Source organism: Lycium barbarum, chromosome 5 (assembly GCF_019175385.1).
Source record: "Lycium barbarum isolate Lr01 chromosome 5, ASM1917538v2, whole genome shotgun sequence".
Taxonomy (NCBI): Eukaryota; Viridiplantae; Streptophyta; class Magnoliopsida; order Solanales; family Solanaceae; genus Lycium; species Lycium barbarum.
The window spans coordinates 36,413,408-36,432,540 of NC_083341.1; the positions used below are offsets into that span (position 1 = coordinate 36,413,408).

Genomic DNA, 19,133 nt, shown 5'->3' on the forward strand with positions numbered 1-19,133 from the left:
CCCTTTGGAATCGATTGACAAATTCACGCAGTAACTCATCGTCTCTTTGGGGGGAGCTCCGGCGTGTGCTTTTACGAACGCATCGGCGAGCATTTCGAAAGAAGTGATTGAATGCTCGGGCAGATGGTCGTACCAAGTCAATGCTCCTTTTGACAGAGTTTCCCCGAACTTTTTTGCAACACGGATTTGATTTCATCTTCTTCCATATCATTTCCTTTTATAGCACAGGTGTATGAGGTCACGTGTTCGTGAGGGTCCGTTGTGCCGTCATATTTCAGGATATTCGGCATTTTAAACCTCTTCGGGATCAATTTTGGAGCCGCACTCGGAGGAAAAGGCCTTTGGATATACCTCTTCGAATTCGGCCGTTTCAAAATAGGTGGAGCCCCCGGGATTTGATCCACCCAAGAGTTGTATGTTTCCACCCTCTTTTCAGTCGAGTCTACCCGCTTTGCTAGTGTTTCGAGCATTCTCGGAACCTCGGTGGATGAACCAGCTCTGGACCCATCGCTTTCAACCATCCGTGCCTCATCTCTTCTGGGTTCGGCACCCTTCGCCTTCTCCGGGGTCGTTTTATCTCTTCTGTTTTGCAACTGGGCTATTGTGATTCCTTGTTCGGCAATCACTGCTCTCTGTTCCTGCAACATTTCAAAAATTAAACGTAAGTCAATATTATCATTCGGGGTATCCGGTTCTTTCCGGCCCTGTGTCCGGGACAAAGTAATTGAATTGTGAGTATTTAAAGGATCAGTGGCCGGCTGGGCAGCATTCTCCTGGTCCACGGTGTTTTATCGGTTGAGGCCCTCCCGCGAATTAATGGGGTTCCGGTTAGCAGGATTTGGTAATCCTCGTGGTCCACTGTCTTCATTTTCGGCCATGATTTCGTTGTTGTTGACGTGACCAGATTGTCCACAGTTAGCCATTTGGTCCGTTTTCACAGAGAACAGATTTTTTCGATTCTGACGGGTAAGAGATGCGTAAAGATCAAAGACCACTATTATCCTGGCCGCACGGTGGGTGCCAAACTGTTTACCCCAAATTTGGATAATCAATTAAATTTATGAGTAAGGTATAGGATATGTGGTTGAACTTTAATCTATTCTTGACTAAGAGAAAATGGTTTAAGATGAGCTATAAATAATCTGAGTAGTGATTGATGGCTTGTAATAAGGCTTGTATTTAAATAATATATGATATTGCTTTATGGAACAAATCTAAGAAGAACACAATAAATCCGGACCAAAATCAGATAATAAGTAGGAGAATGTTGTATATTTTGCTATTACAATATGTTCTAGATCTGAGAAGCCAATCCCTAAAAGTAGGGTAATAGCCCTATTTATAGTTTTGCCTCATGGGCTTCATACAACATAAGACCCTAAAGAATAAAGAAAAACACTAAAATGGATAAGGTTGGTCGTACGGTCTGACACCCGTACGATTGACAGTACAATGTGGCAGAACGGTATTGACGCATGACAATTGTGTAACGGATCAACTGGACCAACGACCACGATCAAACGGACCAACGGCCACGATCAACTCGGTTATGGAGAAACCGGACCAAATGATGTTCTTCCCTTTCTTCGGTTCAAGCACTCCTCCGGTCCAGAAAAAAAGTCTTCGTGCACATGCTTGTCCCTTTCTTCCCTCGGTCTCCAGTCTTACCGGTTTAACATATATCCGATTTTACCGTATACAATCTACACCTCACTTTATTAGTCTATTCTTTGTGTATAATAATTTTCACTGTACTGCCAAGTAAACGACGAAGATCCACATGAGATGCCTTCATTAAAATTTAAATTTTATATTTTAAATATGTTGCTTAAATTTTTTAATTGTTTAATTCTTTTATTCTTAGATTTATTGTTTAAGATTTCAATTACATAATATATCTATATAGCGTGACTTTTTCTCATCCTTTATTAGTCTCACGCCTCACAGTATCTATATTTTCATCCCTTTACACATTATTGTTCCTACTATGACATTTTGAGTTTGCTTTTTTCATTCAGTATTTTATCTATAATTCGAAAAGTGGCATATGAGATCTAAATTGTAAGGATTAATACTTCAATTTATTTGAATAAAACGCAAGAACCCATCAAAATTAGTTCTGGATTCTTCCGAACCATCATATTAGCAAGATCCAATATATCTTCTTAATGTTCTTCAATATTTGAGATAGACTTTTCAAAATATCTACATGATCCACATATCTCATTAAGTTGCTCCTTCCATTTCCTATCAAGCTCTAATGTTTTCCTATCTCATGCACACAACCACCTCCTATGATTTTCTATCTATTTCTTTGCTACTCAATGTACCTATTGTTTGAACCCTTAATTTCTTCTCTCTCTCTCTCCCACCCCCCCCAAACCTGCAAACATGATTGAATCGAATAAAGATCATCTCCAATACATACTGTGAAAGTATCCTACCCACCAGCCACAAGCAATATCATCGACTCCATCATGAAGTGTATTCAAAGAATTTATTGCGTTGAATAGATTAATGCTTTGAACCACCAAGGCTAATTTTTTTAGCAACACAAAGTGTACTTGAGGTCTCTGCAATTTTAACTTCGGAGACAAAAGTAAAAAACAAAAACAAATACTAACCGAGAAATAAAGCTAAAACAAATAAGGCATGTAATATATAAACTTTATAAAAAATTAATATATAGTATTTCATAAATGAGTTAATGAATTTTAGACCCAAATAAACATTCATATATATGTGCAAGGAACATTTGATGACGAACTGGCTCACCTGCATTCCAAATCACATGCATAGATTTCCGTCAAATTAGGCATTGAGCCTAACTCACACCCCAAAAGCTAGCTCAAAGAAAGGAGGATTATACAAGCCTTATAAGGAGCCAAGGATTTTCGTTTGTCACTGATGTGGCATATTCTCATCGCCCCCTCACGCCCAAATCCGGACATTATTTTTATCCGGGGTCTATTGTCCGATCTGGAGCGTGCTCATTCATAGACCAGGGGCATTTCTCCACCCCCCATCAGTCTGGGATCGATCAATTGGTTCGAGGGCATGCTTCCCCCCCCCCCCCCCCCCCCTTTTTTTTTGGGGAGGGGGGCATCAGATCGGGCCTGTCACGCCCCAAATCTAGAGAGGCGTGGTTGGCACCCGACCTGAGAGAACCACTCTGAACCTATAATTCTGGAGGGGTGACCTTCAACTTAGATCGACAAGTCCTACCTACAAACAGACAATACCAACAGGGTCGCATCCTGAATATTTGTATAACTACTGTAACGATTTGTTTGACCATTATAGCACTTTTGACCCATTTTACCCCGTTGACCTTTTTTCGAGCCCTATTAGTACGATTTTAACCCACGGGGATGGGTGGTACAGCTCCTGGAGGGATTGGGCTAGATTTATGATGACTTTTGTGAAATTGAACCTTAAAGTGAAAAATGTTTGACCAATAGTTGAATCTTGGGTAAGCAGACCTTTTTTGAAAATCCATCGATTCTTAGAGGTTCGGATGGTCATTTGTGAAATGGTGGGATGTTTGGTTCGGTTCCCAAGTCACTTGGGAGCGTTTTAGGTTATTGGTTAGAAGGTTGTATTTGGCCATTGTGTGTTGACCCAGTCAAACAGACCTCCGTTGAGAATTTTGAGACCGCGAGTGAGTTCGTAGTGTGTTTTTATGTGTGAATGTATGTTTGGTTTGTATCTGGGAGGTCTCGGGTGATTGTTAGGTTTCGGGATTGGATCGGTGAAAAACCAGACAAAATTCTAGTGTCTGTTGTCCGCTGTGGCGGCGCCAGATCCGCTGTAGAAGACCTGCTATAGCGAGGTATTAGTCCGCTATAGCGCGATGATAGGCTACGATTGGGGTGCCACAGCGGATACGAGTAGCGAGCCCGCTGTAGCGGACTCATGACCGCTGTAGTGAGGTGGCGTGTTCTAGAATTCATTAAATGCTAGGATAAAACCTTTATTAACTCTCTATCACTTCATTTATTACTTCCAAAGAATTTTGAGGCGAATTGAAGGGTTCTTGGCTGATTCTCTATTTTGGTAAGTCTCCTAACCTAGAATTCATTACCTTATCTTCGCTAAGCTTGAATCTAGGCTAGAAATCCATTAGAATCTAAGAGGAATGATGGGTTTTGTTGATTATTTCATGAAATGAGTTCTAGTCTTTCTAAATGGAAATTGTTGGTGGATTTGACTAATCTAATCATAGAATTTTATGATTTCATAGCTAATAGGCTTGAATCTTTCATTTATGTTAATTAATTTGAATGCTGGAAATTTAAAATTAGGGTTCATACACAAATTGGGTGTTTTCACTTGAATATCGAAATTAGCCAATTATTGAGTTATATTAGCAATTGGTTAGTAGGATTGAACTCCTAGAATGTTGAATTGTATATTTCACTTTTGAAATACCCATTTTACCCTTGTTGCCCCATTTTCCCATTCTCCGTAGTTGATTTTGATTCGAAGGATAAGTTTAGCAATATGGGTGTTGTTCTTCCTTATTTCTAATCTAGAACTCAATTATGAATAGACTTTGAGTATTTGGAGGTGCTACAAAGGGCAAGGGAAATGTGTGATTGTTCATGGCTCCTGCTCGGCTACCAGGTAGGTTACGATTTAGCTTATGGTTAGACTTCGGTTAGCGAAGCATAAGTAGAGTTAGTGATTATTAGAGAAAGCATGTTACGCCTTCGGGTATGAAGTTGGGATGGATTACTTAGGTTGGTTTTGTTGTTTGATTGTGGCTTGTTGCCTTGTTGTGTTCTATTGACTTGTTGCCACGGTTGTGATACTAGACTTGATATTCATAGATTCTTGTGATATGTGTCCATGTGTGGCACCATTGATATTGATAAATTCTTGTGATATGTGTCCATGTGTGGCACCATTGATATTGACAGGTTCTTTTGATATGTGTCCATATGTGGCACCGTTGATATTGACAGATTCTTGTGATATGTGTCCATGTGTGGCACCATTGATATTGATAGATTCTCTTAGCATTGTTATCATTCATGCATTAATACTCATACATTTGGATCGGGTTGCACACTGCAACATATTTTCTACTTATATTGGATCGGGTTGCTTGCCGCAATATATATGTTAAACTTATTTTGGATCGGGTTGCACGTTACGCGGTAGGTACATGGACTTCGCTGGTCCCCCATGGGTCATGACTATTGAGGTATGGAGGTATTCCGTATGGAGCGTGTATATCATTGCATTGCATATGTATTCATCATTATCATCTCATTTGCACTTGTTTATCGGATTCGTGGCTCGTAATGGTGGTCGTGATTACTTGAGGAATTGTGGGAAACTTGGGAGACTTGTGTTAAGATGCTTCACCATAGGCTATGATCTGACTTGTTGATATTTCTGGACTTGTGATACTATTTTGGACTGTGTTGATTGATACTAGATTGTGAGCATGATTATCTTTCAGTCTCTTCTTTATATATGTTAGATAACTGTTGCCGGCCTATGATACCTACCAGTATATAGCGTTTGTACTGATGCTACCTTATTGCATTCTTTTATGAGTGTAGAGTACGTGATAGGGTCGACTTTCTCTCCTCGTGGCTTATTTCTCGAGGCTTTACTGATGAGTATCCAGGGTGAGCACATGGAAGGATCTGCAGCCCGGATGCCTCATCTTAATTACTTGTCTTATTTTGATAATCTGAGACAGTATTCCATTTTCAGACTTGTATTCATATTCAGATTTGTAGTATTTGTAGTAGTGGCTCTTGTACTGCCTTAGATCAGATTCCTTGCGATTGTTGTATTATTTTCAATAATTATTCACTTATTCTTATGATTATCTACGTTTGAGACTTATGTTATCTATGTTTGAGACATATATTTTCTACGTTTGAGACTTATGTTTTGGTTGTCTTGATTATTTTATTGTGGTTGAATGAATGATTTGGGAAAGGATTCGCCTACCGAGGTAGGAAATGGTAGGTTCCATCTCGTTGCGCGATTTGGGACGTGACAAGTTGGCATCAGAGCTCTAGGTTACCCAGTCTATAAGTCCAAGAGCATGTCTATTAGAGTCTTTCGGATGGGTACGATGAGATCCGTATTTACTTGTGAGAGGCTATAAGACATTTAGGAAACTTCAAATTCTTTCATTCTATTGTGCTACTTTATTCAAATTGGTATATGAAATTTCTTAATTGGTATCTGGTTCATTCCTATTCTCTCACAGATGATGAGAACACGAGCTATGATTGCGAGGGACGAGATGCCCGAGCCAGCTACTGGGGCCGGCACTAGAGGACGACGACAGGAGAGAGTTCGCGACCAAGCTAGAGGTTGTAGGGCCCTTGCAGCTAGACAGAGTCGAGCACGATCAGCTTCTCCAGAGCATGTGCCAGAGCGACAGCCAGCGAGGGAGCAGGCAGCCGGGGGAGGTGTGGGGCTAGCCTATACCCATCCCGAGGTCATGTGTGACCTAATTTTCTAGGACACCAAGACCAGGATATTTCTTCATCTCGATGGGCAGCTGCTGTAGGCGGTGCCACTACACCTGGTGGTAGTTCCAAGACTAGAGTAGGAGTACGAAATCCTGAGCCGGGGCAGACTATGGGATGCAGCCCACTGCTGCCATAGCCTTACGTATTGACGGTATACCCTCCTCGGAGGGTGTTCTCAAGACAGTAGTAGCCCAGGTTTTGACAGTTGGGGATCAGGATCTCATCACCCAATTTTTGAAGATGGAGCCGCCAAATATTTTCGGCACCCGTAGCGAGGATTACGAGTTTATCATAGATAAGCATGAGTTGCTTTACAAGATGGACATCGTGGAGTCTCACGATGTGGATTATGTGTCCTTTCGATTTCGCAGAGACGCGAAGACCTGGTGGAGGTGTTTTATTGAGGGCAGACCCATTCGTGCACCTCCACTCACCTAGGCACAGTTCCACCAGACCTTCTTGGAGAAGTACGTGACGCGTACTTTAAGGGAACAGTGCAGGGATGAGTTCACTTATTTGCAGCAGAGAGGGATGTCTGTGGCAGAGTATGAGGCAAGATTTCTATTTTTGGCTCGATATGCGACCCAGTTGATTTCGACTGAGGCAGAGAGGGTTCGTAGGTTTGTTGGTGGACTTGTGCTTCCACTTCATATTGCTTGTCTCCAGCTTGTGGCCATGGGGTCTTCTTTCTAGGCAGTTGTGGATCATGCCGTGAGTGTTGAGTCTGCCAAGGCTTGATCATTTGGAGGGTCGAGTGAGAAGAGGCCTCGTCAAATAGCGGGTATAGTGGTTCCGATTACAGAGGCGGAGGTCAGACTTTCAAGATCTATCAGTCAGCCCCCAACCGTCCCATTCAGTTGGCTTTATAGGCATCTTCTGGTGGCCTCTATAGAGAGAGCAGTTATGGGGCCGGGCAGTCTCAGGGAGGTTCCTTCTCTCAACCAGCTGACCGACGTGGTCCATCCGGTTCTTCGACTTCTGTGCATCAGCCTCTAACACCCAAATCTTGTTATGTTTGTGGTTACCCCAGTCATATCATAAGAGATTGCACCTAATCTATTTAGAGTGGGACTTAGCAGGGTTCCCGATTCAAGACCCCGAGGACTCCGGCATCTTCTGTTAGTCGGGATAGTTCTTTAGCGAGAGGCGGTGCTCATTCAGGCCACGGTGGTTCTCACTCATCCAGGGGTGGATATTAGTTAGGTAGGGGTGGTTTCCAGGTCTCTCGGGGAGGAGTGCTGTCTGGCCAGAGAGGCCATGGTGGTGCACAGTGCTATGCTTTTCTGGGTAGCACTAAGTCTGAGGCTTCTGATGCTATGATCTCAGGTAACATTTCTATTCGTCACTGAGCAGCTTCAGCTTTATTTGATCTCGGTTCTACTTATTCATATGTGTGTACTTATCATTTTGTTGGTTGGGATTTGACTTGTGATCGTCTTGGTGTACCTATTCATGTGTCTACTCCGGTTGGAAATTCTGTTGTGGTTGATCGAGTCTATCAGTCTTGCTTAGTTATTTTTATAAGGTATGACAAGTGAGTAGACTTGATGATCTTGGATATGGTAAATTTTGATATTATTTTAGGTATGAGTTGGTTGTCCCTGTACCACGCGATCTTGGACTGTCGCGTCAAGACAGTCACCTTAGCTATGCATGGGATTCCTAGAATTGAGTGGAGGGGTATTGATGTGCTGTGAAATTATGGCACATGCGATATCTTTTTACGAGAAGTTTTACTTGTTTTAAAGCAAGTATGTGTCGTTTTGATGTGTTCTGTTGTGTTTCAGGTAAGTCGAGGAATTGAAGGACATGAGCATAGAAATTACATGATTTGGCATTGATATGAAGTTGTACAGGCCATAACCCTCGCCGTAATTAATGGAGAAGAGAAGCAGAATGTTGAAGTTGGAGGATGCTGTTATACGGGCAACTTTCACGGAACGTATAGTATCACACGGGCTGTGTAGTTGATAGTATGTAGTGGAATTAACTGAGACAAAAAGCTGAGTTTGAAGATGAAGCTTCACGATTCAAATTTCACGGACCGTATAAGTTTATACGGGCCGTATTAGGCAATTGTATTTTCAACTGAAGACTTGAAGAACTCTTGGCCGTATAACTTTATACGGTCCGTATTTTGTTATACGGACCGTAACATATGCCTCAGGGACTTAAATGCAAATTTCTAATTTTATGTTTTTGGAACCTTACAAATAGTTCCTTGTAGGGTTTTATTTATTATTAGTTGTCAGTTTTAAACTATTATTCCGTAGCATTGAATACTCATAGTTTTTGAAGCTTTTTTGGAGAACAAACAATTGCCATTATTTTATTTCAATTCCAATCAATCGAAAGTAAGCATTATGATTTCTATTATCTCTTATTGTTGTTCTTCCACTATGAGTAGCTAATTTCTCTACTAAGGTTGTGAACCCTAGGATGTGTGTTTTGTGATTGGGCATTGGGATTAATATGCACATAATGGATTGTTAGGGTTTATTTATTCTTTGTTCTTTATTCATAATTGATTAAAGCCATAAACTTTGCTTAACTTGGAAAAGTGAGCAGGGTTTGGTAGGAATAAATAACAAGAACTCAAGGCTTTAACCCTTGTTTAATAAATTCACTTAGGATTAAGAAGAATTTACTTGTCACGAATTAACCATTCTTCATAAACACTCTTTTATATTTGGGAAAATCATAAAGAGAAATAATCTTTAACTGTTGGGAAACATTAGGGATTCATGTATCATGTTAAGTGCATTCTAATAACGATCCATTAGAAGTATGTCATGATCAATCAACATAGCATACACTTTAACTGAAAGGGGACACAACCTTGGTTTCTTTTACCGTATATTACAATCCAAATCTATTAGTAGCAATTAGTCATAAACCACCAATCTTCTAGAAACCCAACGAAATAAGAAATTAGATCTTAAGAAAGTACTCTACAATTTTAGTAACCTTTTCACACCATATTCCCTGTGGGATTCGACTCCAACCTAGTTGGGTTACTATTTTGACATTGTTTGCTTTACATCATTTAATAGGTGTAATTTGAGAGTATCAAAATTTGGCGCCATTGCCGAGGAATACAGTTTTGAAATTACTAAACAGTTTGTGCTTTGCTTAAAGTCTTATTCTATTCCATCACACCTTGTTTGCCGTCTACTGTGAACCAGGTGATCTGCAGAACAACAATAACAATAATAGACGTGGAGCTGCTGGTAATAATAGGGTGCAGGAGGTTAATCAAGATCAACAACTAGTCGAGATTGAGAACCCGTTTGCTGATATGTTTGATGAGATAGAATTTACCTCTGCTATTGTTCCACCTCGGGTTACTGTGGTAAACTGCAAGATTCACTCCACCATTTACCATTGCTCAAGCTTAAGGGACAATTTTGGAACTCCACCGGTGATGACCCTCACCAACATTTGAAAATTTTTGTAAGCGTGTGTGCCTAACATATGCAGAATGTTGTGTCCGATGATGCTATTCAGCTAAGAGTTTTCAAATACTCTTTAGTCGGTGAAGCTAGAGTTTTGTTTGAAAAGCTGCCCTATAACACTATTCATACATGGGCCAAGCTGGTTATTGTATTTCTCAAAAAGTTGTTCCCTCCGAGCAAGAGAGAAAAAATTCGTGATAAGATTTATGACTTCAAGCAACTACCAGGGGAACAATTATTTGAAGCATAGGAGAGGTTTAAAGAATATCTGCAGAAGTCTCCAAATCATGGTTTTACGGATGATATATTGATGGAGAAGTTCTACAGAGAGCTAGATCCAATGACATAAGTTGTGGCTAACAGTGCAGCTAATGGGTGTTTTATGGATAAGACTTATGTTCGTATCACTCAATTGCTTGATAAGCTTACTACTTGCATTCAGGCATGACACTTGAGTGGTACTGGTGTGGCTTATGTAGCTCCAGCGATCCAGAATTTTTTGAAGGAGAATCAAGAGACTCAACAAACTTTAGCTCAGATAGCCACCAATATTTCTTTGCTGACCAAGAGACTTGATAAAAAGAAAGCGAAAAAGGTTAATGTTGTTGAAGAAATTCCGGGAATGCCCAAGGGAATGTACCAAGTTCAAGAGGGTCCATATCAAGAAATGCCTCCTATGTAATATGAGGATGCTAACTATATCAATAACTCTCAAGGGGGTTATCAGAGGCAGAATTACCCAGGAGGCTATCGGAATCAGACTCAAAATCAATGGAGTCCTCAATAGGGAAAAGGAAATTACAACAACAACTATGGTGGCTCGAACCAGGGAAACTACAACAATAATAATAACTTTGGAAATAGGAGTTCCAATCCCTATATTCCACCAAAGGGGCAGTCGATTGAACAAGGGAGTTCTAGGGTGGAGAGCATGCTTGAAATGGTACTAGCCAACCAAGACAAAGCAGATAGAACATTGAAGGGGCTAATAGAAATAGTAGGATCTCACGCGGCTTCCATTCAGAAGCTCGAGTCGAGATACGAGATATTTCTAAAGAACAACACTCTTCACAGAAGAGAGGACTTCCTAGTGACACTATGCCAAATTCGATGAATGGGGGAGGTGGTGTGGAACGTGTATATGCTGTCAGTACTCGGAGTGGTAAGATACTCCAAAGTGATGAAAAAAAGGTGATAAATCTCGAGTCAGTTGCTGAAAAAGAAGAGGCACAACCTGATGTGCCAACAATTGTAGATGGGGTCCAGACTAAAGTTCCTATTATTAAGTAGGTTGATGGTGTTCCATAAAGTTCTAAAAAGCAGAAGGGTAGCAATGACACTAGCAAGTCAACGGTGAAAGGGGGTCTTCGTCCTTCGACTCAATTATTGAAAGCCACGCCTCCCTTTCCTCAAAGGTGGTAAAGAGGACTGAAGATGCTAAATGTCAAAATTTCTTTGATAAGTTGAAGCAACTTTCTATGAATATCCCTTTTATGGATGCTGTCAAAGAGATGCCCGGATTTGCAAAGTATTTGAAAGAATTGCTGACAAAGAAGAGGTCTGTAAAGCATGGCACTGTTAGTGCGACTCACCGTGTTAGCTCTATTATATCCTCCACTAATGTTCAGAAGAAGGAAGATCCAGGGGCCTTTACTATTCCATGTTCGGTTGGTCAGCATGATTTTGCTCATGCTTTATGTGATAACGGGGCTACCATAAATCTCATGGCTCTTGCTATTTATAAGCAATCGGGTTTGGGAATGCCGAGACCTACTTCTATGCCAGTGCAGATGGCAGACAGATCTATTAAGAGGTTGGTTGGTGTGAGAGATGATGTTCTTGTGCGGGTTGGTGATTTTTTGTTGCCCACAAATTTTGTGATTCTTGACTGTGCTGTTGATCAAGACATTTCCATTATTTTGGGGAGACCTCTTGCTACGGGAATGGCTCTTATGGATTCAGAAAAGAATGAAATAAAATTCTGAGTCAATGATGAAGAGGTGACTTTCCAGGTAAGTAAAGGGATGAAGCTACCGAGTGCTTATGGGAGTATTTCAGTGATTGATTCTTTTGATGTTGTTGATGAAGCTGTGGAGTTTAAAATAGAAGAAGAATGTTTGGGAGAGGCTCTTGATATATATGTGTGTGTGTGTGTGTGTGTGTTGACTGTGAATTCGCTTGTGGCGTTCAATTCTTATTCTTACCACCCAAAGAACCTAGATCTTGATCTTGAAAATAGAACGAGTCCTCCAGCACGACCATCCATGGTTGAGCCACCTAAGCTTGAACTTAAGAAGCTGCCTGCACATCTGAAGTACTAGTTTCTTGGCCCGGATAACACTTTGCCAGTTATTGTGTCTGCATTGCTGAATGAACAACAGATAAAGAAATTGTTTGAGATATTGAGAGAGTACCGACGTGCTATAGGCTGGACTATCACTGATATTCGGGGGATTCTCGCGGGCATATGTGAGCACAAAATTCAACTTGAGGAAGATAGTTTGCCAAGTGTTGAGCACCAGTGGAAATTGAATCCACTTATAAAAGAGGTGGTGAAGAAGGAGATAATCAAATGGTTATATGCTGAAGTTGTATATCCTATACCAGACAACAAGTGGGTATGCCCGGTACAATGCGTTCTAAAGAAGAGAGTTATCACAGTGGTGCCTAATGCTAAAAACGAGTTAATTTCGACTCGTATTGTTACTGCGTGGCGTGTTTGCATGGATTATAGGAAGCTAAATTCTGCCACTTGCAAGGACCATTTCCCCATGCCTTTTGTTGATTAGATGCTTGATCGGCTGGCTGGAAAGTCTTACTATTGCTTCCTAGACGGTTATTCTGTCTACAATCAAATTAATATTGCTCTGGAAGAACAGGAGAAGATGACATTCACTTGTCCTTATGGGACGTTCTCTTTTAGCAGGATACCCTTTGGTCTTTTCAATGCACCGACTACATTTAAGAGGTGCATGATGTCGATTTTCTCAGATATTGTTGAGGACTTCTTGGAGGCCTTCATGGATGATTTTTCCGTGGTTGGTGATTCTTTTGATGATTGTCTTGACCTTCTGGGTTGAGTTTTAAAAAGATACGAGGAGACCAATCTTGTGCTGAATTGGGAGAAGTGTCATTTCATGGTGAAAGAAGGGATCGTTCTCGGTCATAAAATCTCTGAAAAGGGGATTGAGGTCGATCAGGCTAAACTTGATGTGATTTCAAAGCTTCCCCTACCCATGTCAGTTAAAGATGTCCGAATTTTCTTGGGAAATGTTGGGTTCTATAGGCACTTTATTAAAGATTTCCCCAAGATCGCGAATTCTATGTGCAAGCTTCTTGAAAACGAGGCAAAGTTTGAGTTTGATGAAAAGTCCCAAAAGGCATTTGATGAATTGAAGGAGCGTCTTACTTCTGCTCCTATTATTGTTGCACTAAATTGGTCACTCCTATTTGAGTTGATGTGTGATACGAGGGGTTTTGCTATTGGTGTTGTGCTTGGTCAGAGGCACAATAAGATCATGCACCTGATTTACTATGCCAACAGAACACTCAATGGGACTCAGATGAATTACACTATTACTGAGCAAGAGCTGCTTGCCATAGTCTTTGCATTCGAGAAATTCAGGGCCTATTTGGGGTCCAATGCAGTGGTATACACCGATCATGTAGCGTTAAGATAATAGACGACGAAGAAAGATGCAAGCCACGATTGATTAGATGGGTCCTGTTGTTGCAAGAATTTGATTTCGAGGTGAAAGATTGCAAGGGGTCCGAAAATCAGGTAGCAGATCATCTTTCACGGCTTGAGGAAGTTGGAAGATCGTCAGAGAAGCTTGATATAGATGATGCTTTCCCAGATGAGAGGGTTCTAGCGGTGTCTTCTGAGATGGCACCATGATATGCTGACATCGGCAACTTTTTGGTGACAGACGTTATTCCAGAGGAAATCAAAGCATACCAAAAGAAGAAATTCTTGAGGGACTCTTGTCAGTATTACTGGGATGAATCATACCTGTTCCGGACATGCACTGACAATATCATTCAGCGTTTTGTTCCGGAATCGAAAGTGATGGATATTCTGAAGGCTTGCCATGACTCTCATGTTGGGGGTCGTCGTAGTGGAAACCGGACCGCAGCCAAAGTGCTTGAATATGGGTATTACTGGCCACCAATTTATCACGATGCTAATCTGATGGTAAAATCCTGTGATGAATGCCAACGACTAGGGGCTATCTCTAAGAGGCATGAGATGCCTATGAAATATGTGATGGAAGTTGAACTCTTTGATGTGTGGGGTATCGAATTCATGGGGCCCTTTGTGAGTTCTGGTGGCATGAAATACATTCTTATGGCTGTGGATTATGTCTCAAAGTGGGTAGAACCAGTGGCTTTACCCAATAATGAAGGGAAGAGTGTCGTTAACTTCACAAGAAGAACATATTCACCCGTTTTGGCACCCTACGAGTGATTATTAGTGATGGTGGTTCGCACTTCTGCAACAAGGCATTTACAACACTTCTTAAGAAGTATAGTGTTCATCATCGGGTGACCACTCCTTATCATTCGCAAATAAGTGGCCAGGTGGAAGTCTCCAATCGGGAGATAAAGAGTATCTTGGCCAAGACGGTCAATGTAAACAGAATCGACTGGGCTAGAAAACTTGATGATGCTCTTTGGGTGTATAGAACTGCATTTAAAACGCCCATTGCGACTTCTCCTTATAAGCTGATTTTTGGCAAGGCGTGCCATCTGCCAGTTGAACACGAACATAAATCCTTGTCGGCTCTGAAGAAGTTGAACATGGATTGGGATGAAACAACCAAGCCGAGGTTGTTTCAAATGAATAAAATGGATGAATTCCGATTCCATGCCTATGAAAGCGTGCGTTTGTACAAGGAGAAGATGAAGTACTATCATGATGTAAAGATTCTCAAGCGCGACTTTCAAAAGGGTGATTCTGTTCTGCTGTATAATTCCCGGTTGAAGCTTCTTTCGCCCAATGGCTCGATGGAATTGAAAACCATAGATGGAACTCAAACATTTCTAGTTAATGGCCAGAGGGTAAATCACTACCATTGGTGCATTGATGGAGATAGGATTGTGGATAGGAACAGGCTGAAGCATGGATACACTCCTGACCCGGAGTAAAATGCTACCACCGTCATGGCGCGACGTTAAAGCAAGCGCTTCTTAGGAGGCAACCCAAGTTTATATTCATGTATTTTTGGTTTTTAGGGTAGTTTGACGTTTGCTTTGGTGTAGGATGAGAATGCAAGAAAACTTCAGGCTGAGAAGTAGAATATGGACTGTACTTTTTGATCGTAAAAGTGTTGCACAAAAGTAATCACTTATCGTTGGTGATATGCTTAAATACGACCAGGAAGCACGGGACATATTTCAAAATACAGACCGTATCTCCAAGCGTGGAAGGTAAGTAAAAGTTAAAGTGAACACTGTTTTCGTACATGCTTATATAAGAACCACGTTCACGGACCGTATAATATTATACAGGCCGTGTAGCTGGTCGTATTTTAGAAGGAAACCAAAACAGTGCAATACCTAGAAAAAGTGATGAAATACGGACCGTACCATGTTATACGACTCGTATCTTATTTCAGAAAAGAAAAAAATATCGCACAGAGGGTTTTCTTTTAAACATAACCATACGCGCCTTTCCTCCTCCCACTTTACAGTCCACTTAATTCCCACCACTCTTCATCAGTACCACGACCATACTCCATTAACCCATTACAATTCCTCCTTAACTCTCCATAAATACATCCAAGTATATCACCAAAATCCATCTCCACCATCAACTACATACCCGAAAACCCTCTGCTTAATTTTTCTAATTTTTTGTATTTTTCAGTCAATCTTATCAAGTGTTCTTCACATATTCATTATCACAAAGGTATATTGACGCTCTATTCTTGTTACTTTGCATATATGGGTGCAATTTCAATAATGGGTGTGGATTAACCTTAGGGTTCTCTGTTTAAATTCATGGTTAATAATTTTTCTATGTTGGGATGAGAATATTGAGTTGTTAAAGACTCTTGGGGTTGAGAAATCAAAGCCCCAATGGGTTGAAGGGCATTTCAATTGACAAATTCAAATTTGGATTCCAATACTGTTATGCCTTGCTCAATTGAATGTCAATAATATTGTAATCATAAAAATTAGATGAAGTCTAAGTAACCTAACTCCCATAGAAATTGAAACCATGAAAAGTGTAGGTGTGGTGTTTGAATGGAAACTGAAGGAAAAAATTGCACAGAAAAAGCTAACTGTGGTCGATTACGAAAAAACAACCTATATAAGGACCGTATTATCTTATACAGACCGTATCCTGGGTCGTAACTTGGGAGGTCAATACAAGGAGTCGCTGCCTTGGAAATATATGGTTAAATACAGAACGGATAAAATTATACAGCCTGTATCTCTGGACGTATTTCCAAGGTAGAAACTTGAGATGTTTCTGCCTCAGAGATATATGCTTAAATACGGTCCGTATTAATTTATATGGATCGTATTCTTGGGATGGAAACATTACAATCAGCTTATACGGACAGTATAATTTTAAACGCCCGTATTTTTCTTTTACGACCATACAAAAAAAAAATCCAAAAATATTTCTTCTTTCTTTTGTGATTGTTTCTTCATGGCCCTTTCCTAATGATACTTCTCTTACAGGTATGGCAGCAACACACTCAGTAAAGAAAGGTACCGGGCCAAGAGGCCGAGGCCGAGGTCGTTACCGAGCGGATCTCACACATGCCCTACATGACTACCCCTCCCAGTCTGAAGAGGAGGAGGATGTCATGCCTCAGATTAATATTCGAGGGGGGGCGGGGGGTGGACATCCCAACCCCAAACCATGACACCGTGAGCTTCTAACTCCTCACAGTCTGAAAAGGATGAGAGAGGATCCTTAGCGTCTGCTTCGGGAGAAGTGGAAACTGAGGGTACTGAACAAGGAAGCGGAGCGAAAACCGAGGGGAGTGAACGAGTGAGTGGCTCAGGCGAGGCTTCCTCTGCCCCCTCTAGTCATGCTGTTCCAGATAGTGAAGCTGAGGGCCGACGGTTGGAGATCCGGACTAAGCAATTGGAGGAGTATAAATTTCGGTTCCCAATCAAGGGAGCCAAAGAGCTATATGAGCAAGGGATCTCTCCAACAAAGAAAGGGGCAAGAAAAGAGATGCATCTGGGAAGAGAGGCGACTGACCTTCGATGGCTTAGAAGCCTTTCCCTACACTGCTGAGTCACTCCGGCTATATCAGCTTGCAATTTTTGATGACTCTCCGGGTGAGTATTGTCCAGTGCATGTGACAAAATTGTATATTAGCTATGGGGCCACGTTGAATTTGATGAAATGACCTAGCATGCCCATGCACACATTGCCACTTCTTGAGACTGTCACGGTCCGCAATGCTAAGGTGGACATTTCCAGCAAGGCCATTAACAGGGTCTATTTTGGTAATGACTTCGTCGAGCCAACCAATGAGACAGAATTTATGGACAAATATGATAGAAAGGGTGATGTTGTAATAGCTCATGGTACTCCACCTTAGGCAACACAGCCGAATCAGAAAATCTTTAAAAATTCTCTCACATTGCAAGCCAAGTTTTGGTAGAGTTTGATCAGATACAGGGTGTGCCTAACAATGAATGACAGCACCCTCACGAGCTCCCAGGCTGTGACAGTTGCAGCGATGATGTCTCAGTACATGATTAATGTGGGGCGTCTGATTATGGAGGAGATTAGAATGAGAGCACCGCAGCCACAAACCTCCCTCATTTTTCCATACCTCATTATAGAGTTGTGTCGGAGAGCCTGTGTGATGGGTATTCCTGACAGGGATCATTGTGTTAAGGCCACCCAATTTGGCGATTGGCGAAAGAGTAAGAATGATGCGCTGATGATCTAGAGCCGCCTGTTGATCATAATGAGAATCAGCCTAAATCGGTTCTTGGGGCCACACACAGTAGATGCCACTAAGGGGCCCGACATTTCTACCTTGATTGCTACTGACACTGCTAAGGTACCCGTTTCTGCTGATGCTACTGTTCCTACCTCAGTATCTGCCTCTGCCCCTGTTCCTACTACTACTACCACCACCACCACCACCACCACCACTACTCCTACTACTACTGTTGCTAGAGCACCACCGACCTATTTCTTCAGCGGGTGTCACTATTGTAGCTGGACCTCCAATGACAACACATCAAGGGACTAACCCCTTAGCATTGACTAGAGAAAAATTCAGGGAAGTAGCCATCCAAGCTAGAAAAGCTGACAAGTAGGTTGGTATTATTATGTCACAGTTCAGACCCTACATGGAGAAATAGATCAAGCTTGCCAATGAATCAATCCTGACAAAGATTGAGAAGTCTCATACCGTCCTCCACACTCGGCTTTATGGTTTTGAGACGAGATTGGTTGCGGCAAAGAGGGCAGCTTCGGCGGCGAATTTGGTGTCATTATGGGCAGAGCTTGCCAGGCTGTGAGGGGAAGTTGAGGAGTTAAAAGTGCGAGAGGAGGTGGTGTTTGAAGATTCGACTGCAACGTCGGATGTTGACTTAGATGCAATGATCCAGGTCAAAAATTTGTTTGTTGATGATGAGGTGGACGCTGTGTCCACGACCCTGAAGAGCAAGAGGAAATGGGATGTTGTGGACCCATCTCCTGAGGACCCAGTAGAGGTGACTTGAAGGTTGCGCTGCCAGGAGGATGAGGGGTTCTAGATTGCTGTGGATAATTCTCTAAAGGAGCATTACCCTGATCCTATTGGTGCTTCGACTGGTAGCACACCAGCGTCTATTCTGGCTGCTGGGGAGACTTTTCCTACTGAGGCTGATGCTGAAGCTCTGTCTGTGGAGGCGGCACCAGCCTGAGATGATCTCAGCGCCTAGTGCACCCAAGTACCCCTTACCGTTTCTTATGCTGACATTGATGCACTGGGGACAATGCATAGTTTTTTAGTTGGGGGTGGGGTCTGTGTATATGTAAATATGTGTTTAGGACCGCCTCGGCTTTTCTTTGCCACAGTTCTTTTCTCGAGGGGTTTTATTTCTATTGAAACTGGCATGTTTAGGTTGTTTCTTAGATAGGGTAGAATGGTAATGACTTATATGGCAGTGGTTTTGAGCTTATGGCATGTTTGTATAATTG

At 41.7% G+C, this 19,133-nt stretch overlaps 1 protein-coding gene and 1 non-coding gene across 2 annotated transcripts; one reads left to right on the forward strand and one right to left on the reverse strand.

Moving 5' to 3' along the window:
- Positions 1 to 10,148: 10,148 nt before the first annotated feature.
- On the reverse strand, positions 10,149 to 10,255 carry LOC132642975 (small nucleolar RNA R71). The gene has a single exon (XR_009583442.1). It is a non-coding gene; the product is annotated as a small nucleolar RNA R71 (small nucleolar RNA).
- Positions 10,256 to 17,907: 7,652 nt separating this feature from the next.
- On the forward strand, positions 17,908 to 18,856 carry LOC132639377 (uncharacterized). Its single transcript, XM_060355828.1, has 3 exons — positions 17,908 to 18,114; positions 18,560 to 18,664; positions 18,731 to 18,856. The coding sequence occupies exons 1-3, from the start codon at positions 17,908 to 17,910 to the stop codon at positions 18,854 to 18,856; spliced, it is 438 nt and encodes a 145-aa protein (XP_060211811.1).
- The last annotated feature ends 277 nt before the right edge of the window (positions 18,857 to 19,133 follow it).

Excerpts from the sequence above, each read along its gene's own strand:
- LOC132639377 (XM_060355828.1), top strand. The coding sequence starts at position 17,908 with ATGAGAATCAGCCTAAATCGGTTCTTGGGGCCACACACAGTAGATGCC. Across the intron at positions 18,115-18,559 it reads CCACTACTCCTACTACTACT|GTCAAAAATTTGTTTGTTGA; the intron begins GTTGCTAGAGCA and ends GCAATGATCCAG. Across the intron at positions 18,665-18,730 it reads CTCCTGAGGACCCAGTAGAG|GAGCATTACCCTGATCCTAT; the intron begins GTGACTTGAAGG and ends AATTCTCTAAAG.